Here is a 21,955-nt window from a genome sequence, read left to right on the forward strand (position 1 = left end):
AGTCTTCATAGCTTAGTTTTTATTTCGTTTTCGTCACTCGTCAGTGAAAAAAGGTCGACGGAAATTTTTCGTCATAGTTTTAGTCGACGAAATCGACACTGCCTCACGCACGCACACACGCACACAGAAATGCATGAATAATCATCCTTATATTGATGCACACACACACACATCAATACACGTGCACATGGCCAAAAATGAGAGTGACGATTTCATCGCTTTGAATTTGCTGTGACGGATGCCTTTTATTCTACAGGTTGAAATATTGTCGATAAAAAAAAAAAAGTATGTGTTTGTAGATTGTAATGCAGAGGATGGACACAACGTCACATTTGTTTAATGTATTATTATTTGGGTGTTGGAATCAGCCATTTGTCGCCAGAAGAACACGCTCATGTCAGATGCAACTCATCCGTATTAACAGGCCTTAATACCTATCGCAAACTGTTCTTATGACTGAATATCAGTCACTCTATTTAGCTCCGCAGGAGGCAAATGAGTTCCGCCTCGGCTTTCCATTTGAACGGATCCCACGGCTCATGTCATGTCGATTATGGAAGCATGACCTTGTAGCTAGACATTAGATTGAGGGGGGGAAACTATTAATTACATTTTGTGCAAGAAACGGAATTTACACATTCTACTCACCGTGTGGGTTTGGTATTTTCATCAGCAGGGTTTTCCTGTGTGAGGATAAAACATATATAGCTGTTGTAGTTTTGGATCAGAGAGTATAACCTTTCATGCACCATTTTAACCAAAATTACTTCTTCCACCTTACCTTTGCCTATTTTCCTTCTATGCTTCCAAACTCTGCTCTACCTTACGCTATCAATTCTTTGCTTTTGCCTACTCACTAAGACCCTCTTCCTCCCCTCTGTCTCACCCTCTTATTGCCCTCTCTTCCCTCCTCTTCCTCTCCGGACCCCTCCTGCTGTGCCATAGATGAAGCATCGCCTTCCGTCCTCGGGGCCGTCCACTATCTTCATGCTGTCCCAGACAGCCAGCACTCACAGCTTCTCCTGGAGTGACTGAGGTCTCTCTCTCTTCTCTTTCTGCCTGCCCCCTTAACCTTTTTGTCGCCATGTCTGTTTTGTTTCCTTGCCATTCTCCCTCCTGTCTCCCTCCTGTCCTACTGCAAACTGCCTCTGTTTAACTGTAAAAAAAGTCACTCTTGATTAGAGGAGGTACAATCCTTTTGCTGGGATATTATTTTCGGGGTGGGGGTCCAGACTCCAAACCATGACTCAGCTTTTTTTTTTAATGTGTCACGGACATTCAGATGTTTAACCCATTCAATACGGGAACGCATCTGTGTCATTTTAGATTTTTTGCTATAACCATTATTTTATACTTTGGCTATTCAAAAATAGCAGATATACAAGCTCATAGCACGGCACCGAGTGCCGCGCTACATGCTTGTAGATCTGCTATTGTTGAAAAATCTTGATGAAATGTGTGCAAATCTTTGAATATATATTTTTTAAAGCGAACATTTGTAAAATATTTTGTTCCTCCGGAAGCAAAGATTTGAGTTACAAATGTTCGCTTAAAAAAATATATATATTCAAAGATTTGCACAAATGTTCACGATTTTTCTAAAATAGCAGATCTACAAGCTCGTGATAGCCAAAGAAATCTAAAATGACACACATATGCATTCCCGGTCCGGTCTTAATGGGTTACAAGCTAAATGGGTAATGGTTGTTGGACAGTGGCAGGTGACTGACCCTGACTGTGTCAGCAGTATGGAGTTTCTCTGCTGCAAATGTACAGTCAGTGTCGCCCCCCCGCCCCACCAAGTCAGTTTGTGACCTCCACACCCACCCACCTTCACCCCTTACGCTGCCTGTGCTGCTCCAATGCCCACTGCCTCTGCAATGCATGTCCACACAGATGAATGTAGCACGCAAAGCACAACGTCTTGATCTGCATGAGGCCCCAGCCAACTACCGCATCCCAGGACCCCCCCACCACGACCTCAGCGGGTCACTGCTATGTGTGTGTACGTGTGTACGTGTGTCTGATTTTCAACTACATGTTGAAAAAAATTGCACATGTGGTGTAGTGGAAAGCTGGCCCATATTAGTATATTAGTATTATGTGTTTTGTCAGAAAGTCCAACCAGCTTCATGTTCTATTTATCTTTGACCTTCTTAACGCCACTGGAAGATGCTACTGTTGAGGAAAAGCTATCCACCACAATTGTATGTGAGTTTCACTGTCCGCCTGGTGTTGAAGTGTACCTCGGTGTGTATATTATGTGTAATCTCAGAGCCTATTGTGCGTGTTTGTGAAGTGTGTTCGTCAGAGTCACAGTGTCATTAGTGTCTCTTCCCTCACACTTCCAGAAGAAGCCAGTTGAGTCGAGTGCGGGGGTCCCCCAGTCAGCCCAGTCTTCAGCCAGACCCCTGCTCATGAGAACCTTTTCAGATGAGTCCAATACTGTCGTATGAACAGGTACCACTACCAGCCCACCTCCACCAACCCTAGTGCCAACTTAAGCCAATCAAAGCCCCCCTTCTCTCAGCCAAACTCTCCTGAAGTCAAAGGGTTCCAACCTCCTACTGTTTCATAAGAGAATAGATCACAGACGCCAAACCCTCCGGTCTACAGACCCTGTAGCCAAATTCCAATACTCTAACTTCCATGGTCGCGCACTCCACTCGCACCGTAATCCCGCCTCCGAGCAATTAAGGAGGTGAGGATTTTATGAAAGTCCGGAGGAGTTGAGCCGGTTGGACTGATAGATCAAACCATTAATTAATTTGTTGCTTCAGTAGCTTTGATCACTGTTATTCATATTATTATTCATATATATGTGTATGTATATATGTAGATATGTATATATCTATACATCTCTATATCTATATATCTCTCTCTCAAACGTTTTCGGCTCTAAATCATCTCCTTGAAGTCTGCGATACGGCACAGCTTTCAGACCCCATCTCCCAGACAGCGTAGTTTCCGTTCCATAGATCGAGGAGAACAAAACAGATAGTCATTCAACACTTCTGCAAAACCCGCTGAAGTAAACACTTCATGTACACTCGCTGTTTCTCACTCCAAGCGGCTTGTGGAGCTCACTTTCTCTCTCCGGTCTCGGCTCCTCCAAAAGCAAATGACCATTTGGGACGCGAATGATTTCCCGGTCAAGTTGGAGGACCGAGTGCGGAGTGAGCGAGTGAGCAGAGATATGGGAATTGGAATTTGGCTTGTGTGTTCTTGCAAACAGACCGTGTTGTGGTGCCTTCTAGTGGCTGACTGAAGAGAGAGTCATTATCCTTATGGTATTACAAGAGAATAGGAGCACGACTCCAACTAATCGTAATTCTAAAAAAGATTATTATATAATCAAAGGAATTGCCAGCATTCACGGAAAGGGTACTCAGGTACTTTTATTTAATAGGCATTATGGGCAGCTAACAAGATGATTTTGTTAGCTGCCCGTGCCTATTAAATAAAGTATTTTACCTAAGAGCTGGCAATGCCTTTGATTATTCTTATGGTTTAGAGTTTGTGTTTTATTAAGGATCGATATTTTATAGATTATTCTATTGCACTAGATGGTGCTCTAAAGTACTTTTTTAAGACGGGTCGGTGTTTAGGTCTAGAATAAACTAAATTAGTTACTTTACTTTTTACAATTCTCTCTCTTTCAGCCTTCCTCTAGATGCCCACCTCAGCAAATCTTGCATGTGCTTTTTCTTTTTTCTTTTTCTCCCCACGTGTCCTGTTAACTGGTATTAAATATTAAATTCAATCTTTATTTTTATTTTTTTATTATCATTGAACTAGGGACCCATCTGTGCCATCAGGGTAAATGTATGAGTGTGTGTGTTACGGGCATCTATCCATCTGTTTGGGTTTCCGTTAAATCTGCTTTGTAATTGTCCGGTGTTGTTAATAGTTGTTCTTGTCCATGTTGTGGTTGTGGCTTTGTTTTATTTGTTTTCATGTTTTTGCAACGCGTGCATGCTGCACGGCAACCTGTTTTTATCTTTTGTCTGTGATTATGAGGCATGGCTCACTCACCCACCGCATTGTGTGTCCTTCGTCTTAACCAGAGGTTGAATACTTAAGCGTTACACAGAGCTGAAAGCCATGCTGCGGCTCGTCATTGTGATCTGCAAGACGGGCGAATGAATGGGTTAACCTTAATACCTTTAACAACAACAACAACAACAACAACAGGCTTTGTACTTCCAGCTTTCACTCACTGTTTAATGTGGTTCTCTATTCTCCCAATAGCTGTCAGAGGACTGCCGCGGACTGACATCCAGGTAAACGGGCGACAATACCCCAGATATAAGCTACCAGCCTACCAGGGATCAGTAGACAGACATTGGAGGAATCAGTAGCCCTCCTATGACTGATTTAGCTTCTATCTGTGGTGCTGGGGGTTGCTGAATTGAATGTCCAGTCAAGTTGATTTAGTTTTAGTGTCGGTGTCTTGTCTTGACTTCATGCCGCCCGCTCCTCTTCCAATGGCCGCCTCTGTGGTAGATTTATTTCCGGCTCACGGTGAAAGGTGTGAAAGTAAAACTCGCTCTTGTCCCTCTCCCCCCACCCCCCTGTCCTTTACAGGTGGCACCTGTCACGCCACTGTCCTACAAGCATCTAAAGGAGAACGAGTGACGGGCAGCGAGGATCTGGACAGCTACGCTAATGTCTGCCTCTTTCAGGATCCCTCCTCCCCACCCCAGCGCTACACACACACACACACACACACACACACACACACACACACACACACACACCAGTCGGGCCAGAGCTGCCTGCCGTCTTAACTGACCCTGCTGGTGCTGCTCCTCCGTCCTGATGTGACCCCCCTCCCTCCTGAGCGTAGCATGCCTGCAGAGCAGTGTCCTGCACCACCGGCCCAGGCAGCATGGGCCCACTTTCTACCACACTTTTTGTAAAACAAAAACTACTCTGGACAACGGGCATGAGTCTCTGCAGTTTCCTTTCTTTTACTTCTGTTTTTATTTTATTTTATATGTATATCTATATTTGTATATATAGATATATGTATATTATACTAGCTTAAGAATGCATAATACAGCTGCCTTGTCAGTAGCTCTACAGACTGCTGTGTTTTAACATGCAGTCAGTCACATTTTGTTGACCTGCATGAAAGGAGGCGTGAAAGAACACCACGTTCCATTGACTGTTTTTTTTTTTGCTCACGACCGCCATTGTCAATGTTACCCGAGGACCACTTGTTCGTAATAAGATGCATTACGGCGTCTCAATTGCATTCTCAGAACGTTCACTCCATTTGCATCGACGTTTCCACTACCAACGGTTGTACCACTTCCAACGGTTGTTCTACTGTTTACCCAGATCCAAATCCGTATTTATTATTTTTTGTATACAAGCTGAGAATGCGACTCAAAAGCACCGCATTATCAGCTTGCCCGGCGTTGCTGGGGTTATTGCGCTGACAACGCGTTGCAAATTCTTGTTATTGCTTCGTGACGTGTCGATCAGCGTGTTCAGGTTTCAGTACCCAGCATTGGCCGGGTTATAGCGTGGGTGAAATAGGCTCTCTCCCTCCCTCCCTCTGTCCCTGCCTGCCTCACTCTCCCTATCCCCCTCTCCTCTCCCGCTCTCTGTCTCTCTCGCTGATAGAGCTTTGGTCTGACGTCACACACAAGAGAAACCGTTGCCAGTGGCGATTTGTGCTGACGTAAATGGTTGCGTTACAACGTCAGATGAGTCAACTTTGACATCAGGCATGTCCATAATATAATATGGACATGCCTGATGTCAAAGTTGACGCCCATATTCTCGGCATATTTGTCCAGACACACACACGGCAGTACTGTGACGTCAGGCATGTCCATATATGGGCATGTCTGTTCAGACAGCCAGCTTGAACCGTCATCATCATCTATTCAACCGCCATTGAATAGATGATGATTTCAGTCCAGCTCAGGGCAGCAAAAAGAAACACCCCATTGGCGTAGTCTGCTCTTTTCTGGGCTGATTCTTGCCGAATTGTTTATAAAAAAAAGTCTTTATTGTGGAACTCAAGTGCATTGTATGCTGAGGTGGGAGGGAAATGTTAACCGAGGCCGTTTTCCTGTGCACTCCCAAAAAAGTGTGAGTGAGTTAATGGATGGATGAAAGATTAGACTATTCATTTTCTGGCGATGAACATTTCTACCTTAAAATTGATGCAGTTAGGCGCTCGGGAGTGCTCATGAACGAAATCTTACAAATCTCAGCGATAATTTAAAGAGATCCCGGCAAAGGAGATAAAATTAATATATATATATATATATGTGACGTACTGTATATAGATTAGAGATGTACGATAACCTCTGCTCGAAGCCAAAAAAAAGGTGCCTGCAATGGTGAGATGTAAACGTGCCCGATTCCATCCAAACGAGTGTGAGTCGTGTACACTTTCGGCGCGTGCCTCTAATATGCGCGCACGGATGTACTGGACAGGAATGGCTTATACCAAACCTGTGTGCAATGAACAACAGGATTACTTGAACCCTCTAGGGTAGACGTAGTACACGCGAGTCACGTAGATTAGGATAAAACACATTGCACATTGTACACAAAAATGTTATGCACACATGCACTAATAAAAAAACCTAAATGAGGTATATTTGTTCCCATGATCCATCACAGTAGTCTAGATTGCATTGTTTGTCTGATGTTGGATGAGGCTTCAGACCTCTCGGCCTTTACCACCATAGTGAGATGTCACTGTGAGGCTGTCCTCCCCACCTGCTGCCCTTCTGTTTGCATCATCTGATTATCCAGAGGGAGCGAGTGGACCGTTTTTATGCCCGTCCTTTTAACCCATAGCGCGTAGCGCTTCATACATTCCATTTCCACATGCCATGGTTTGAATCAATTTGAGATAATATGGGACTTCTTTTCTTTTCAGACATGCAATATCTCTTTTGACATATTTATTGTTGTGTAATTTTACTCACAAATGTTATATTTTTATTACATGAATCTTTTTTTATTGTCGACAATGATACGCTTTTGTGCCAGTTTGAGTTTTTGCCTGTGTTCTTCCAGCCCAGATGCGAGTCCGTGCCAACTCCATTGGATAGTCATTGTTTATCATAGATGTGGTGGCAGGCAGCCCCACCCCTCCATGCAGCTCCTCCACCATCACCACACCTACCCCGCCATTCTCATCCCAGGTGACATAGCTTTTTCCAGAAGGACATGTCAGTGAAATGCATGTAGGTCTGTGATGTTTTGATTTATGCCCAGGCTTCCGCTGCAGCTAATAGATTATCAGTTACTTTGTTTTCATGGTTTACATTTGTGTCCTCCAAAAACAACTCCATTCCTACCTTAATATTGAAACACATTGACTGTTACATATTATTAGTTTCATGATACTGAGCATTATGTAGCCCGGCACACGCAACCACGTGTCAAAGCTGCGATGCCAAACGGAGACTTGAAAATTTAAGGACGTTTAGCCTGTGTTTTACGGGCTGAAAATTCTTCATCCATTTCAGCATCTTTTCTACATGAAAAGATTCTGCGGTGAAAAAAAAACGGATCAGATTGACATGAGCTCTCTGAGCACTAGTGAGCTTAAGACGCAAATGAGCACATGTTTGACTGTCCAGTGCGCACTGTGCCAGGGACATGAAGGAGGATGCATTGAGAGGGGCTGCCTGCTTTGTTGAGAAAAATGAGTAATGAACCTTTAAAATTGCATCAGAGAGAGATGCTATTTTCAAAGCTTGGAGAAAAAAAAAGAAGTTGGAGTCTAATGTTTTGCCTGACTAAATGAAAAATATCAAAGAATTGATTGTATTTTTAATGCAACCTTTTTCCAACCACTTTTTGTATGAAAATCAAAACGTCCAAAAAAAAAGCACGAGAGGCTCTGTGGTCGCGGAGACTGATCCTGGCCGCACAGTGAAATCCCCAGTGTTAATTTAACTCGGTGTGAAAATGGACCCAAATGAACCCTTTACACTGTCAGAGTTAATGAACACTGAGGGTGTTACTGTGTGTGAGGGGATGGATGGGCGCTGGGGTGGGGTGCTGCCTAGGAGAAGGGGCGGGCACAAAATGGGCACCTCACCCCGGCAACCGTGCAGCCAGGGTGCACCCTCCCACCTCTGGCCCTTTGGCAGCCATGGAGACCCAATCGGTGTTTGAAAAGATTTGACACATAACTTGCCATTTTGGGTTCTGGACCCGAGCTTATATTCTTCCACTTGGAGATTTCCCAGGAACTGCTGTTTCTCTGAATTCCGTATATTATTATTATATAAATATTATATATAAATATATATATTATATAAATACATTAATGGCAATAATAAGGATTATAATAATTGTGTCCACTTTAGTTGAGGTTTTTGCTATTGTCCATTTGCACATGTCGAATTTGTCCTACTGTACGTTTACCCATCCTAACTATTGGGAGCAGTTGCTGCTGTCAATATGGCAGCCAGGGAGAAGTTGGGGGTTAAGTGTGTTGCTCAGCGACACTTAAGCCAGGGTTCAAAACCGGTGACCTTCTTATTCTCCGACGGCCTCTCTACCCGCTAAGCTACGGTGGACCTAAATACATACGCTAAATACATTTTATCCATGTTGTTTTGAAGTGTACAGTCGCCCCAATTTCCACATAAAATCGTACCTATTGAAAATGCTGATCTCCTCACCGAGAATATTCGAAGTCCCGTCTTAATCAACTGCACAAGCGTGCGGTGACATAATGACGTTTACACCGAAACGGCACTGTGTGCTTGTACAGCTGATCAGGAACAGGACTTAGTTTGAATATTCTCTGCAAGGACAGTGACTCTTTCAAAGTAAGATTTTTATATGGAAATTGGGCAACTGCGCTCTTCAACATACAGTACCAGCTCAGTGACCTTGTGGTTTAGAGTGTCCGCCCTGAGACTGGGAAGTCGGGGTTCAATCCCCGGCTGAGTCATACCAAAGACTATAAAATTGGTACCCAATGCCTCCCTGCTTGGCACTCAGCATCAAGGGTCGGATTGGGAGTAAAGTCCCTGCGACATACTAGCTTCATGTCCAGCGGGTGTAATTGTACATCCAGCTGCCTCACGCTACAGAAACAGGAGATAGGTTCCTCCTGACCTATAGGGCCACATGGCAAGGCTGGCTACTTACTTTACAATCAACATGGATAATGTGTATTTGTCCAAGACCATCGTTTCAAAACTGGATTTTAACCACTTAAACACCCTCTAACAGCAGATCTACAGGCTCACAACGTGCGACACATTGTGAGCTCGTAGATCAGCGTTTTTTTGGCAAAAGTTCCCCCCAGAATAAGGATGCTGGTTCAACTGGTTAAACGGTGGAATTCAGCAGAATGGCATTTCTTGGGAAATTGCTTGTGGAAGAACAATACAGTAGGCTCGCCCCAGGACCCAACAGGTTAACTAAGTGCCGAACCGTTTTAAACACTCTTTGGGGGTCTCCAGCCTCAGCACTCTGAACCTCTGAGCTGAATGTACCTCTTTAAGACCAGTATGTTCAAAATCTATAATAAACCTTTTCTGTAATAAACCAGAATGTTTTGAAGTAAAAACAAACAGCTTTGTATTTTTTTGTATTCTTTATTTTTGTGTGTGTGTGTGTGTGTGTGTGTGTTGCATGGCCATGTTGAGCAGATGCTGTGTTCTTAGAGGCTGAGCTGAATCTGATGTGTGACTGCATCTCTTGGTGAAATTCATGTGAGTTCATGTGTGTTAGAGAGGTTTATGTGCATCATTCTACTCTCAGCATATAATGTGTCAATGATGGGTCAGAAAAACCCATCAGTGTAGTGGTGGGTGGTGGGACCAGTGGGGGAGGTGAGTTGAGAAAGGCTGCCTCTATTAATATGTACACAATGACACCCTTTCATATTCCTGTGTCTCTGTGTGAATGTGTTTGTTGTATGACTCTGGGTGTACTCTGCCCGTGGGCCAAGCTTGTTGGCCGAGGGCAGGGAAGAAGCCTGTTTTACAAAAGGACCCATTCAGATGTGTGTGCACATTCTGCATGACGTGCCTGTATTGTATGCATGTATATATCTGCATATATTTGCGTATACTGTACGCGTGCAAAAAAAAAGGTGGACAAGGGGTTGCAGGGATTCACGCGGTGTCTGGTAGGTCAACCAACACGTAATTCTAAAAGGAACAGAGAGGTGTGAGGACGGAGGAGTCAGGAAGTGAGAAAAGAAAGAGAAGTTGGGAGGGAGTTGGCAGCGTATCAGGACTTGACTCCTGTACCCTGCACACTAGTGCAGAGAGCTGACGCACTAGAGAGCAAGGGGAGGGGCGAGGGGGAGAGCGAGAGGTGGAGGGAGGGAGGGAGAGAGAGAGAGAGAGGGAGGGAGACAGGCAGACAGCAGTGGCCAGATGGAGCAGTGTTTATTTTGAAGTGGCCGACTGCTGTTCATTAAGGGCTAGCTACTGCAGTTGAGAGCACAGCAGCACACCCCCAGCAGACTCACTGGGTAATGTGTGTATGTTTGTGTGTGTGTGTGTGTGTGAGGGAGAGTATAGTGCAAGGACTCCAGGCCACAGCTAACGGGACAGCCAACTACCGACTTCCTCCTGCTCTGTTCAGTGTCTCTGCTTCTCTGCTCTGTGGAGGCACTCTATGCAGCTCAAGGTGACTCAGGAAGATCCCACGGCAAGGCAGGTCGAGGGAACCGTCCCGATACGGACCTCAGGACCCGCCGAGGCAGGTGGGCAGAAGTCTCGTCTGCGCCCCACCTGACAGTTTGTCTTGAGGCACAATGCAGGGCCGTCGGACTGCGAGTAGCAAGATGTGAGGCCTGTGAAGCAGTCACTTTACCCCCGGCGACGAGCGCTCTGTCAGTATTCCCTGCGTCTTGGGGAGGAGAAGGTAGAGAAGAGCAGGGTAAGACACGGGACAGGATGGGCCTGATTTCACCGCAGGAGAGCGAGAGCGAGCCGGAGCAGGAGTCCTCCGAGGCAGAGATGGACAGTTACCACAGCCTTCTGCAGGCCGGCTCTCAACTGGAGAGCACTCTGCAGCGTGAGTACACACAATTACATTTCGATTCAAAGGAGCTTTATTGGCATGAGAAAACATACGTTTACATTGCCAAAGCAAGTGTGTTAATATAATAAAAACAGTTGAAAATGGGGAAAGTATACAGTTGGAGGGGGTTGCATTGTGTAAACAGAGCTATGTCACATTGCGTCGTTATATACACGTTATATGTACAGGGTGTAAAGCTTTTTGAGACAAATAGCAGCAATCTTTTGCAGTCACTTTGGGACCACACACACACACACGATGGCTGGTACTGGCCTCAAATCACCCCCTCTGACTTACCGATGCAGCCTTTTTAATACAAGCCTGGTTTGCCTCTGCACCGTTGTTGCATCATTGTTTCACATGGGGAATCATCTCAGCAGCTGTGACAGACGTATGGCCGGGCCAGTGCAGCAAGGTTCTGTTTGGGCTGATTTGCATACCCTCCCAGGGTGTTATTTCTATTGTACAGTACATAAGATGAGTCATCGAGGACACATACCAGTACAAGCATTTTTCTGTTTTATCTTCAGTATTATTGAGGGGCTCGTCTCGGCTTCTTTACTTTGTGACGTAAGCCTGCTGGGATTATGACTGCTATGTTAAGCCATCCCGGGTGGATGGATACTATATTCATCCACGGTAATCATTTGTAGATGAGAGATATGTAAAATCTGTGTTGCTGTGGATGAATATCTGAATGGTACTGGTGCTATTCAGATGACATTCACTCACTGTCACTGTCAGTCAGTCATTTAGAGTAACCGTCAATCAAGGTATTGAAGCGTCCAAATGCTGATTTGTTGACACGTTGATTATGGCCATATTGAAAAATATTGTTTATACTGTATATACACTAGTGCAATATGTTGTGATCCCCAGCTATTTTATACAGGAAGGAAGCAAGTCAAGTCGAGTCAGATTTTATTAAACAGTAGCCCAATATCACACACATGTCCCAAAGGGATGTACATCCAGTAATAAAACAGCAATGAAGCATTATTTCATACCTGCTCCACTGTCATCCCAATGCTTGGTTCACATTAGTATGAAATATACTCGATAGACACAATTATTTGGTGTCCCATCTCAAGTTTAACCTCACTCCGTCAAATGGAAGAAGCTTGCGACACACATTTTGTTTCACAGCGTACTTGCATCTGAGACTCCGGGCGCAGAATCGATGACAAACGGAGTTTCATTTTTTCAAGCTACTAGGCAGGTGATTGGATGATCCCGCCCCTAGCAGCCGCTGATTGGTTCGGATGCGCAGCAGTTCGGGCAGCTTTACTCTGTGAGCAATCCCAGACCCTCCTTCCTGAAACCAAATGCAAATGAGATTTTCGGAGGGAGGGGGGGTTTACCAGGCTATCTCAAGTTGTGCTAAAGTCAGAATTATCATTCCAATAATGACATCTATCATCCAATATACTGTACAATATGGCCTAAATCACACACCTGAAATTGAATCGTGGATCTCGGGATCCACATGGGATGACATGGTTTCCATGGTCGTAGGCCAATCGGAGCCCTTTGACCTCCATTATGAAATTAAAGTACAATATTTCAGTCTAAAACGTTTTGTATAAAAACGATCAGTGGAGGTGCTAAGTTGACCTACTGGCAGAGTGCAGAAGAAATGTAATGATCGGTCCAGCGTTTTTTTCTGCAGTTGGTCACAGACAATATAAAGAAACGTATCTAAACTACCACATCATTTATTTTTCCTGCATTTTTTTTTTCTGCATACAAGTCTTTGGTGGTCATATACCGAATCAGAAGTATCTTTGCCAACTTCTAAAGAGCTGAGTGCTATTGGACTGAGGTGGCTTGCAGTAGAGCTGACTGGATGCTCTGTGGAGGAACATCCCTCACAGAGACTAATGTGATTACATACTGTACACGAGGAGGAGAGGAGCTCTTGGCAGAGGCTATAGTGTTACGGCTTCGCTGTTGGGTCATGTCTCTTAACCCATTCAATCCGGTAGCGCTATTTTTGAATAGCCAAAGAAATCTAAAATGACAGAGACAATCCGGGAACGCGTCTCTGACATTTTAGATTTCTTTGGCTATTCAAAAATAGCAGATTTACAAATAAATCTAAAATGACACAGGTGTCATCGTCCCAATAGGCTGGGGATGTGAAGGGGAACAGGGACATTATAGGGGAAAAGAAAGACCCATTACTACCAGGAGGGGTTTGTAAAGTGTAATGATGTGTGCCAAATCTGATGGGAGGATGGATGGCGGAAGTAATAAAAAGAAGCATATTGTGGTTTTAATCTTGAACAACGTGCTGTATGGCACCTATGCTGTAAGATTAACAATGCCTATCAGCAGTTACAGTACATAACTCACCTTCTGTCCCTTACCCTGCAGTGTTGTTGTGCTATTTTTAGAACTAAAACAACTGCTATACTACCACCTCATCATCATCATAACATAAATAATGGTTGTGTGTGTGGTTTGGGGAATTGAGCAGGTAGATGAAACAGAACTATTTGGTATCACATTGGACGGTCATCTATCATGGTCCACACTCCGCTCATTGAAAACCCAGACTAATAAAATGGGAAAGGGGCGGTCCTTGCTCAGGAGATGTCATCTGTTGTCCAGGTTACCCAGGCACTGGTGCTGTCTCACCTTGACTACTGCCCGGCTGTGTGCTCCAGTGCAGCTAAAAAGGATTTAGGGACGCTAAAGATAGCCCAAAACAAGGCAGCACATCTTAGCCTTACATGCAGGTGCAAAATCAGGACCAACACAGTAAATATGCATCAGAGCCTCTCATGGCTAATGGCGGAACATAGATTGTCAGCTAGTCTCATGTTGATATATATTTGTATTTATTTGAAGAACAACTACTTTCTAAATTAAACGCTTAACAAAATGGCTAATAAACATTTCCTATGAACCCTGAGGAATAATTGAAAATTCTTGATTTTACAAACCTTATGAATAAATGAAAACTATTGCTGTAAAAAAAGAAAAAAGTTAAAGACAAATATATCTAAATGCTTTCAGCTATTCAGGAATCTAGCACGTATGCACACGTACACGCTCACACACAGCCTAGAGCTCCTGTTCTTGCTTTTAGTGGTTACTGGTTAGATAGCAAGAACGGTATAGGTCCACCACAGCCGGTCGTCTAGATCTAGAAGACCTCCTAGGTGTAATAGTAAGGCAGTTTTCCATCTCCAATCCACTGATCGCCTGTAAAGTGTGCCCTTGTAACACCCCCAGTAGGATGTCCAACTCCTCGCTATTGCTGTCAGGGGTCATCATGCTGGCTCTGAAGAGAAGCTGTTTTGAGCTCATTCAATACCTCGCAATTCTCCATAGTCCGCTTGTGCTCGAAGGATCGGCGTGCATCCTCCACTTTTTCAGGTGCCACCATGACCTCCGGGTGCTTGGACCTTGGGGAGATTTACCTTTTATTTCCCCAACATTGTTTTCTTTTTTTCTCCCAATTTAGTCATTATGCCACTCCCCCCCCCCTCATGTTTATAGTCCCTGTCACTGCTGACCCCTATTGTTTGGTGACATCACCAGCTGCTTCTTTTCACCTGACAGTAAGGAGATTCACCAGGAGGGCAAAGGGACATGTTATCCTTCCCAGTTCTGCATTCTGAGTATCTGCTGAAGTGATGTCCTCGACCAACCCTGAAGGAGTCCCTAATGCAGTGACGGAGATCGCCGTCCCCGACCGGCTACCCACCTGCAAACACGGCCAATATTGTGTTCCAATCTGGAGGCTCTGTGAGGGTTTCAAACGCTAGTCTCCATGGTAGATGGCAGGTACTTTCCTCCTGTGCCACCCAGATGCCCCAACGTTATTTGGAGGAGTGCCCTGAGCTGCTATCGAACCCAGAGCCTTGGTATCTAACAGGAAAAGATGACCGTTGCCAGGGCTTAACCACAGAGACAGAGGACATCTACTCTGCTGGAAATTCTGATCCTCTCCATCACTGGTACACACATCCTAGTCACCACATCTGGATTCACAACTGGATAATACTACTACTGTATTACTGTAATACAACAGACTCGATACTACTACTGCTGCTGCTGCTGCTACTACTCTAATACAGCATGTACTGCGACTACTACTACTACTACTACTACTACTGCAGTATTTCAGATACTGGATACTGCTACTCTAATACAGCAGACTGGATACTACAACTACTGTACTACTGTAATACAGCAGATCCTACTACTACTATGACTATACTACTATAATAAAGCAGACTGAGCAGCATCTTGCAGCTGGCTTTATTTTTTAATACCCAATTCCCAAGCCAATAATATCACATTCTATAGACAAGAGTAAGACTGCCAAGCCTTTTCTCTTAATCACTTAAAGAATGTAACTCTTTCAGCTCATGTGAAAACTTTTGCCCAGATTTCAATGTAGGCCATATGTCTTTGCTTGTACCATAAACATGCATCTTGTAGTTTTTCAGTCTTTTGTTAAGTAGACTATATTTGCTTCTAGGGGATTTCGCTGGTCTAAAGTGCCTTGTAAAATCAACATTTTGCATTGCAGTGAACACTGCCTTCATTAATTGAAGGCAGTGTTTTGATGCTATTTTTAGTGGGGCCTCAGCCTCACACCACCACCTCCCATGTTGTCGACACATGTGACGTATAAAGTCGTGAATGGAGTGACGTTATGATGAGGTTAATCAGGCTAAAGCTGCGCATTCCCCTGAGCTGTACTGAATGAGTAGATTACATTTCTCAAGAGGTCCAGGTGGAACTTTGGAAAAGCATTATCCATGGATGTGCATGGAAGGCACATCTACTTCTCACATAGATTTCTGATGCTTCTTTCCCCGTACACAGTGGATATAGTTTCTGGCCAGTGGTTGGATTCTGAATGTGTTTTGACTTGAACTGAACAAGATGCTGTGTCATACTGTACGTAAGCAATGTGATAAACAACTGAATTAAATGACCAAAAACTAAAGAAAACTACATTTAGACACACACACACACACACACACACACACACACACACACACACACACACACACACACACACACACCCTACACCCCTTATTATACGTATATTCACAACTGTATAGAAGAGACAAATAAAGTGCCAAACGTGCAGGCCTCTCCTAACATAATGGGAGAGCGAAAAAGCAGCATGGTGGGAAGTGGGATTTCCGCCAACTCTTTTTTTTCCAGCAATGCACACCATAGCAACCCACCAGTCTAATCCCCTTAGCACTGGAAGCCTGGTTTAGTAAAAAATATCTGCTGACCTAAAAGCAGTGTAAGCTCAGGCCTTTGTGCGCTATGAACGTTTGTGTGTGTGTGTAAGCTGGGATTTTTTTCACTCTGCAACCGATTTCATGCTCACGAATCTCCTGTGACTACACAGGAGATGCTGAGGAGTCAACACACATCCGCATTGGTGTGCTGCACAAGTCTAGAAAGTAGCCTCCGTTGAAAATGAGTTGGGCTGCTGCATAGGTTATTATTAGTGATGTCACTGGCCAACGGGAATCTCACTTGGACTGATATGGGTGAATCAGCTGCTAAAGCAAATATTAGACGAGTCACACCTAATGATTCATGCTGTACAGTAAGTACATCTGATTTGAACACAAATTACGCTATAGCTGTTATCCGATAGCCCAAGTCCTAGCCAAACGGCCTCGCCAAGTTTGGGTTTAATATTTCGCTAACATTTTATGTTGGTGTCCATACGGATGCCTATCTGTTTGCTCAACAGCCCACCCTGATAAGCATTGTACTGTAGGACGGAGCCTGGGCCTTGATCTGTTCAGCTGCCAGTCGATCTGTGGCTCCAGCAATGCTTGCTGTTAAATGGAATGGGCAAGGACAGAAGCGCAAACAGAGATTATTTGACGTTCACCCCACACTAGCAACGCCTGCTCTGAGGAAGTCTGCTAGAGGAGTATTACTTCACTATCTGGCAATAAAATAAAACATGTATTTTTAAGTGCTTTAAAATGTAACCACGTGAATACGAACCTCGGTAAGAACCACACCATCTAAGAAACAAATGCAGCCATAAGCAACTTTAAAAAGTGTAGTTACGTAATTATGGTAATTTCAATATTATATACTGTACTGTATGTGCTGAAATAATTATGCATCCCTACGCTATTACCAAATAGAGGGTATGTTTGGCAGACATTTGTTTTGACAGATCAGAGAAGCACAGCATGAGAGGAGCAGATAGTAAACAAGCAGGAGTAGAGAGACCTCCAGAGACCAGAGGCTGGCATCCATATGAAAAACATTGCAGTGCAAGCATCTCCTCCCCCTGATCAAATACTGTTAGAGGTCTGCAGCGAAGGAAGAAGCTGCTCTGTGTGTGTTGGTGTGTGCTTAATATAAATAATTGATTGATTGGCATAATTCTTAAGTGCAGAATCAGTATAGCTAATAATCATATTCATATTAACAATCGTATTTAGTATCTCTTCCTTTACATAGCAGATTAACATCATGTTCAGAAATACAACAAGACTCATGCTCCGTTTTCCATCTCCCCATTAGGCTACACATTGTTTTGGTATCTGTGGTGCCAGTATATGCATTTAGTTTAACATTCAGTGTGTAACGTGACTATGCAAATTGCATCTCTCGCAGTGGAAAATGAAGATGAACATGAGCGTTATGTGTAAGGCCTGTCTTAACTCGCGCTCCATTGTTACACGACCAGCCCAGTGTTCTATTAAAACCTGAGACTGTAACTTTACCGCACAGCTATGTGTGAACGGCCCGGGCCGTGGCCCTCCTCTGGCCCGCCACAACATCTCCCTAACAGACACACATGAAATATTAAACAAGGACCAGTGGAGCTTATTACCTGCTCCCTGACGAGCCCCGCCCGCCTCCGTGTTACCTGTAGTAGCCACGTGGAATCGGACACCTCCCTCCCTGTTCAGTTTCTCTCTTTCGCGCGCTCTCTCTCTCTCTCTCCCTCTCCATCTCTCTCTCTCTCTCTCTGTCAACATCTCTCTTTTTCTCCATCTCTTTTCCCGTATGTCTTTCCCTCTGCCTCAGGTCTAATTTATTTTTAATGTGTTTATCTATTATGAATGAAATGCATTAAAAAAACAAGCTGCGAGTTATTGCTACTACACACTGGAGTCTTGCCTGTGCAGTGTGCAGGCATGTCTGTTGTTGTGGTAAAGAACTTTGTTGATGTTTATTTTTTGTTGTGACATATCAGTATTCCCACTAAAGGTCATTTGAGGGAATCATGTGATACAATCAGCCAGTCATGGCCACTGACCCCTCACCCCTCCTGTATCTCTCTACTGTCGTACAATGTAAAATAAAGCAATAATGCTTCAAAAATCATTTGAATAAATGCTTCCATGTCGTGCTATTATAGTCGTACAATTTGCATATGTAAAACTGGTACTATGTGTGTGTATAGGCCTATATGTAAAAAGGTAGGATATGCACACATCCCCACAGTTTTTTTAACATTATGCTGGACCCAAAACTCATTTCACCCGCGTATGAGCCTGATGAAGCCGTACATGGGCGAAACGTTGTTCATTATTTTTGGTTAAATAAATAAAAAAGACGGGAGAGCAGTTTATTGTGTGCGGACATTCCCTTTTTCTTCACTTTTCTGTATACTACTTAACCACTTTAACTGTATACGACACATCTGTGCTCTGGTCCCCTCCTCTTTTTCCCTCTACACCAAATCTCTTGGCTGAAAATAGATTATCTACAAGCTTAGCGTAGCAAAACACGACACGTGAGCTTGTAGGTCTGCTATTTTTGCCGAATGTTCACCTATTTTCACTGAATATTTGCCAATTATGACATGCCAAGATTAGGTACGCTAGGGTTCATGTGGTTAATAGAAGAGCACTGAGGTTCCAACATGCTTTCTCAACGTTCTGGAAAACCTAGAAAAGCATGGGAAAATATATTTTCATACTTGTTACAGCCTGTGGAAGTTTGGGAATTGTGATATAATGAATACAGAACACAATTTACAAAAGGCGCACTAAAATATAGCCAAAATGTTCCTTTGGGAAAGAAAAACCTGTGTGTTGCCTTTTGGAAGTCATTGTGTGTTAGACATGATTTGAGTGTGTTCTCTCTCACAGCGGACTGGATGAGTACTGCACTGTTACCTGGTGCCAAGAGCAGTTCATCTAAATGTCACATCTAATGCCTTGTTGACCTGTTCTGACACTGGGTTTTTACTGGCCAGTTATTTTCATAAGCTGAGAATAATAAAAACGTATGCCATCATATCATTATACATGTCACCAAGCATGAGCAAGAGGGAAAATCAGCCAATTAACTTTTAACACACCGCATCAATTGCAGTTCAAGTGCAACATTATAACCTTCTTCTCCAGTAGATGGCATTGTTAATGAATTCAATGGCGTTTCTCGATGGTGATGATGTGTTATGAATTACAATGTAATGCAGTGTTTATATCTACCACAAGAGGGCAGGATTTGCACCCATAAGAAAATATTAGCAGTCAATGCAAGGAACCCATAAAAAAGTAAGTGTCATGCAGTGCACACCGCAGAAACATGTGGGCCAATCGGATTATGTATGCATTCACATTGACTTTTGCAGTATGTGCCACTCCTTTGAAGCCTTCGTTTTGCATGTGTTGTTCTTTTTAACAATTATAATCTATTTCTCCTCATTCAGAGGTGACTGTCCCTGTCAGCATGAAGGAGGTGGGGGGCTACATTGAGAAACAGGTGGCATACCTGTCAGGTGAGGGCCTTTCACTCAACAACCTGCTATGGGTTAAATCAGTGGTTCTCAAACCTTTTCATACCAAGGACCCCCAAATTGATATGTATTTGGCCGCCGATCTGAAAATATTTTTGCCAGGTATACCCAGAAGAGAAGATTTGTGTTAAAAATTGCAAAATGATTCGAAATGTTTCAAACACTTACAAGATTTTTCAAAAATAGCAGATGTACAAGCTCGCAGCACGGCATGTATACCAGACATTTTTTAATATCCTATGTATAAAACATAGATAAGGGGGTTAAAAAGTAGGCATATTAACAGATTTTACTGGTGACCCCCTCAAGGACCCCCTTGGGGTCCTTGGACTCCACTTTGAGAACCACTGGGTTAAATGATATCACATCAGAATCTCAGAAGCAATACTGTTACAGTAGTTATTAGACTTTTCAGATAGGTTGATGCACGTTCAGTGAGGCAACACACACCCTAATGCCACACTGTGCAGCTCTCCTGAATGTCCAGCCAACCTGGGCCGATGGCTAAACATCGGTTTGTTGTGCGGAAGTGTGGAAATTGATAGTTCCATGTTTGTTTTCCTTTCACAGGAGGTCGAGGAGAGGACTCCAGCGTCATCATCACTCTCCCAGAGTACTCGGCTTTCAGCGACATCCCGGAGGAAGCTTTAGCCAAAGTTTTAACATACCTCACTCTCATACCTCGGTGTGTGCCTCCCTAAACCTCTCTCTCTTTCTCTCTCGCTCTCTCTCTGTGTTTTTATTGCCCCCCCCCCCCATGTCAGTCTGTCTATATAGCCCCCCTCTCCTCTCTCTCTCTTCTGTTCCCTGCAATGCAGTATTGACTCCAGAGTTTATATATTCTGTGCACAACTTGCCCAGTGTCCTTAAGGCACAGGCTCATATACCTGTCCTAGTGGAGTACTCTGTATGGCAACCTTTTGTGGTCAGGTGCAAAAGAGGAGGGTCCTCAGCTAAGTGTGTTAGTATAGAATCACAATCTTTTTAACCACTTTATCCATTTATATGTTGGCTATTCAAAAATAGCAGATGTACAAGCTCACAGCGCGTCACTTCGTGCCGCGCTGCAAGCTTGTACAGCTGCTATTTTTTTTTTATCTAAAAAATGTTTGGACATTTTTTAATAATTGGATTTTTTTATTTTGTTTTGCGCAAATCTTAGATTCTGGGGGTCCCTGGCACAAAACATTTTCAGATGGGGGGGGGGGGGGGGGTCCGCGGCCAATTAGTCCTACATATCATTTTGGGGGTCCTTGACATGAAAAAGTTTGAGAAACACTGCAGTATTGGATGTGCACTTTCCACATGTCCATACAGTTTGTCACTAGTTTAGGCCTGTCATCTACACTGTAGCCTACCAGGAGCATTTATCACTGTCAAGTTAGTGTCAGACTTTTCAGGCAATTTACTTTAAAGTTAGTTATAGCCTACTTTTGACATTTTACTTGGCTCAAATGCCTAAATCACTGACTACATAAAACATAACGCAAAACTGAAATAATTGTCTTGTTTGTGATTGCAGAAAGAGGCAGCCAGGGGTCAAATTCATCATCATTTTAGATCGAAGACTGGATACTTGGGCTTCTATTAAAACCGCACTTGCCAGAATAGCGGTGAGCGAGATATACTGTACATTCTCTCATTTTAGTTTTCTTTAGATCGCCTTCTTTGCTTCCTAATTTGTATTTTTATAGTGAGACTTTACGTGGACATCATGCATGGAGGATCAGGGAAATATCGACCGTTTATGCAGAGACGCAGACACAGACACAGACGCTGCACATTTCCTGGATAGTGGATATTTCCTGATAATGTATTATTTCCATGTGCTGAACCAGCAAGCAACGCGTGTCCAGTTGCTGTCCATGGTACTGATATCTTCTGAGTCAGTCAGACTCGCAGGCAATGTATGATGCAGACTTGTATTGTCCGAATATTAAAGTATGATACAATATGTATTAAAATGCAACTGTAATATTGAAATGTTATTAAAAGAAAAGCAAACTTTTTCGGGCTTGCAGTGAAATCAAATGCCTGCAAAGGTATAGCCCACACGACTGTCATATAACGACAGTCATGGATGAACTTCAACCTGGTGTTTGCACTTTCCCCTTTTTTGGTCGTACATCTACGTATTCGTTCAAA

At 43.6% G+C, this 21,955-nt stretch overlaps 2 protein-coding genes across 5 annotated transcripts in view; both read left to right on the top strand.

Moving 5' to 3' along the window:
* The window catches only part of atp11c (ATPase phospholipid transporting 11C (ATP11C blood group)), a 73,109-nt gene extending 63,543 nt beyond the window's left edge, over nucleotides 1-9,566 (top strand). The window contains exons 29-31 of one of the 4 annotated variants that reach the window (XM_080416507.1): nucleotides 2,352-2,460; nucleotides 4,252-4,283; nucleotides 4,588-9,566. In XM_080416507.1, coding sequence (XP_080272633.1) covers nucleotides 2,352-2,456 — 105 coding nt within the window. In that variant the 3' untranslated portion in view covers nucleotides 2,457-2,460; nucleotides 4,252-4,283; nucleotides 4,588-9,566. The remainder of the gene's footprint in view (nucleotides 1-2,351; nucleotides 2,461-4,251; nucleotides 4,284-4,587) is intronic. The other 3 variants (XM_080416508.1, XM_080416509.1, XM_080416510.1) reach the window with 3 other exon arrangements.
* A 939-nt stretch (nucleotides 9,567-10,505) lies between these two features.
* The window catches only part of mcf2a (MCF.2 cell line derived transforming sequence a), a 41,013-nt gene continuing 29,563 nt past the window's right edge, over nucleotides 10,506-21,955 (top strand). Inside the window, exons 1-4 of the mRNA XM_080415884.1 lie at nucleotides 10,506-11,034; nucleotides 19,724-19,792; nucleotides 20,381-20,495; nucleotides 21,333-21,423. Of these exons, the coding sequence (XP_080272010.1) occupies nucleotides 10,914-11,034; nucleotides 19,724-19,792; nucleotides 20,381-20,495; nucleotides 21,333-21,423 (396 nt within the window). The 5' untranslated portion in view covers nucleotides 10,506-10,913. The remainder of the gene's footprint in view (nucleotides 11,035-19,723; nucleotides 19,793-20,380; nucleotides 20,496-21,332; nucleotides 21,424-21,955) is intronic.

The sequence above is a fragment of the Gymnoscopelus braueri genome, assembly GCF_963280865.1.
Source record: "Gymnoscopelus braueri genome assembly, chromosome: 20".
Lineage (NCBI taxonomy): Eukaryota > Metazoa > Chordata > Actinopteri > Myctophiformes > Myctophidae > Gymnoscopelus > Gymnoscopelus braueri.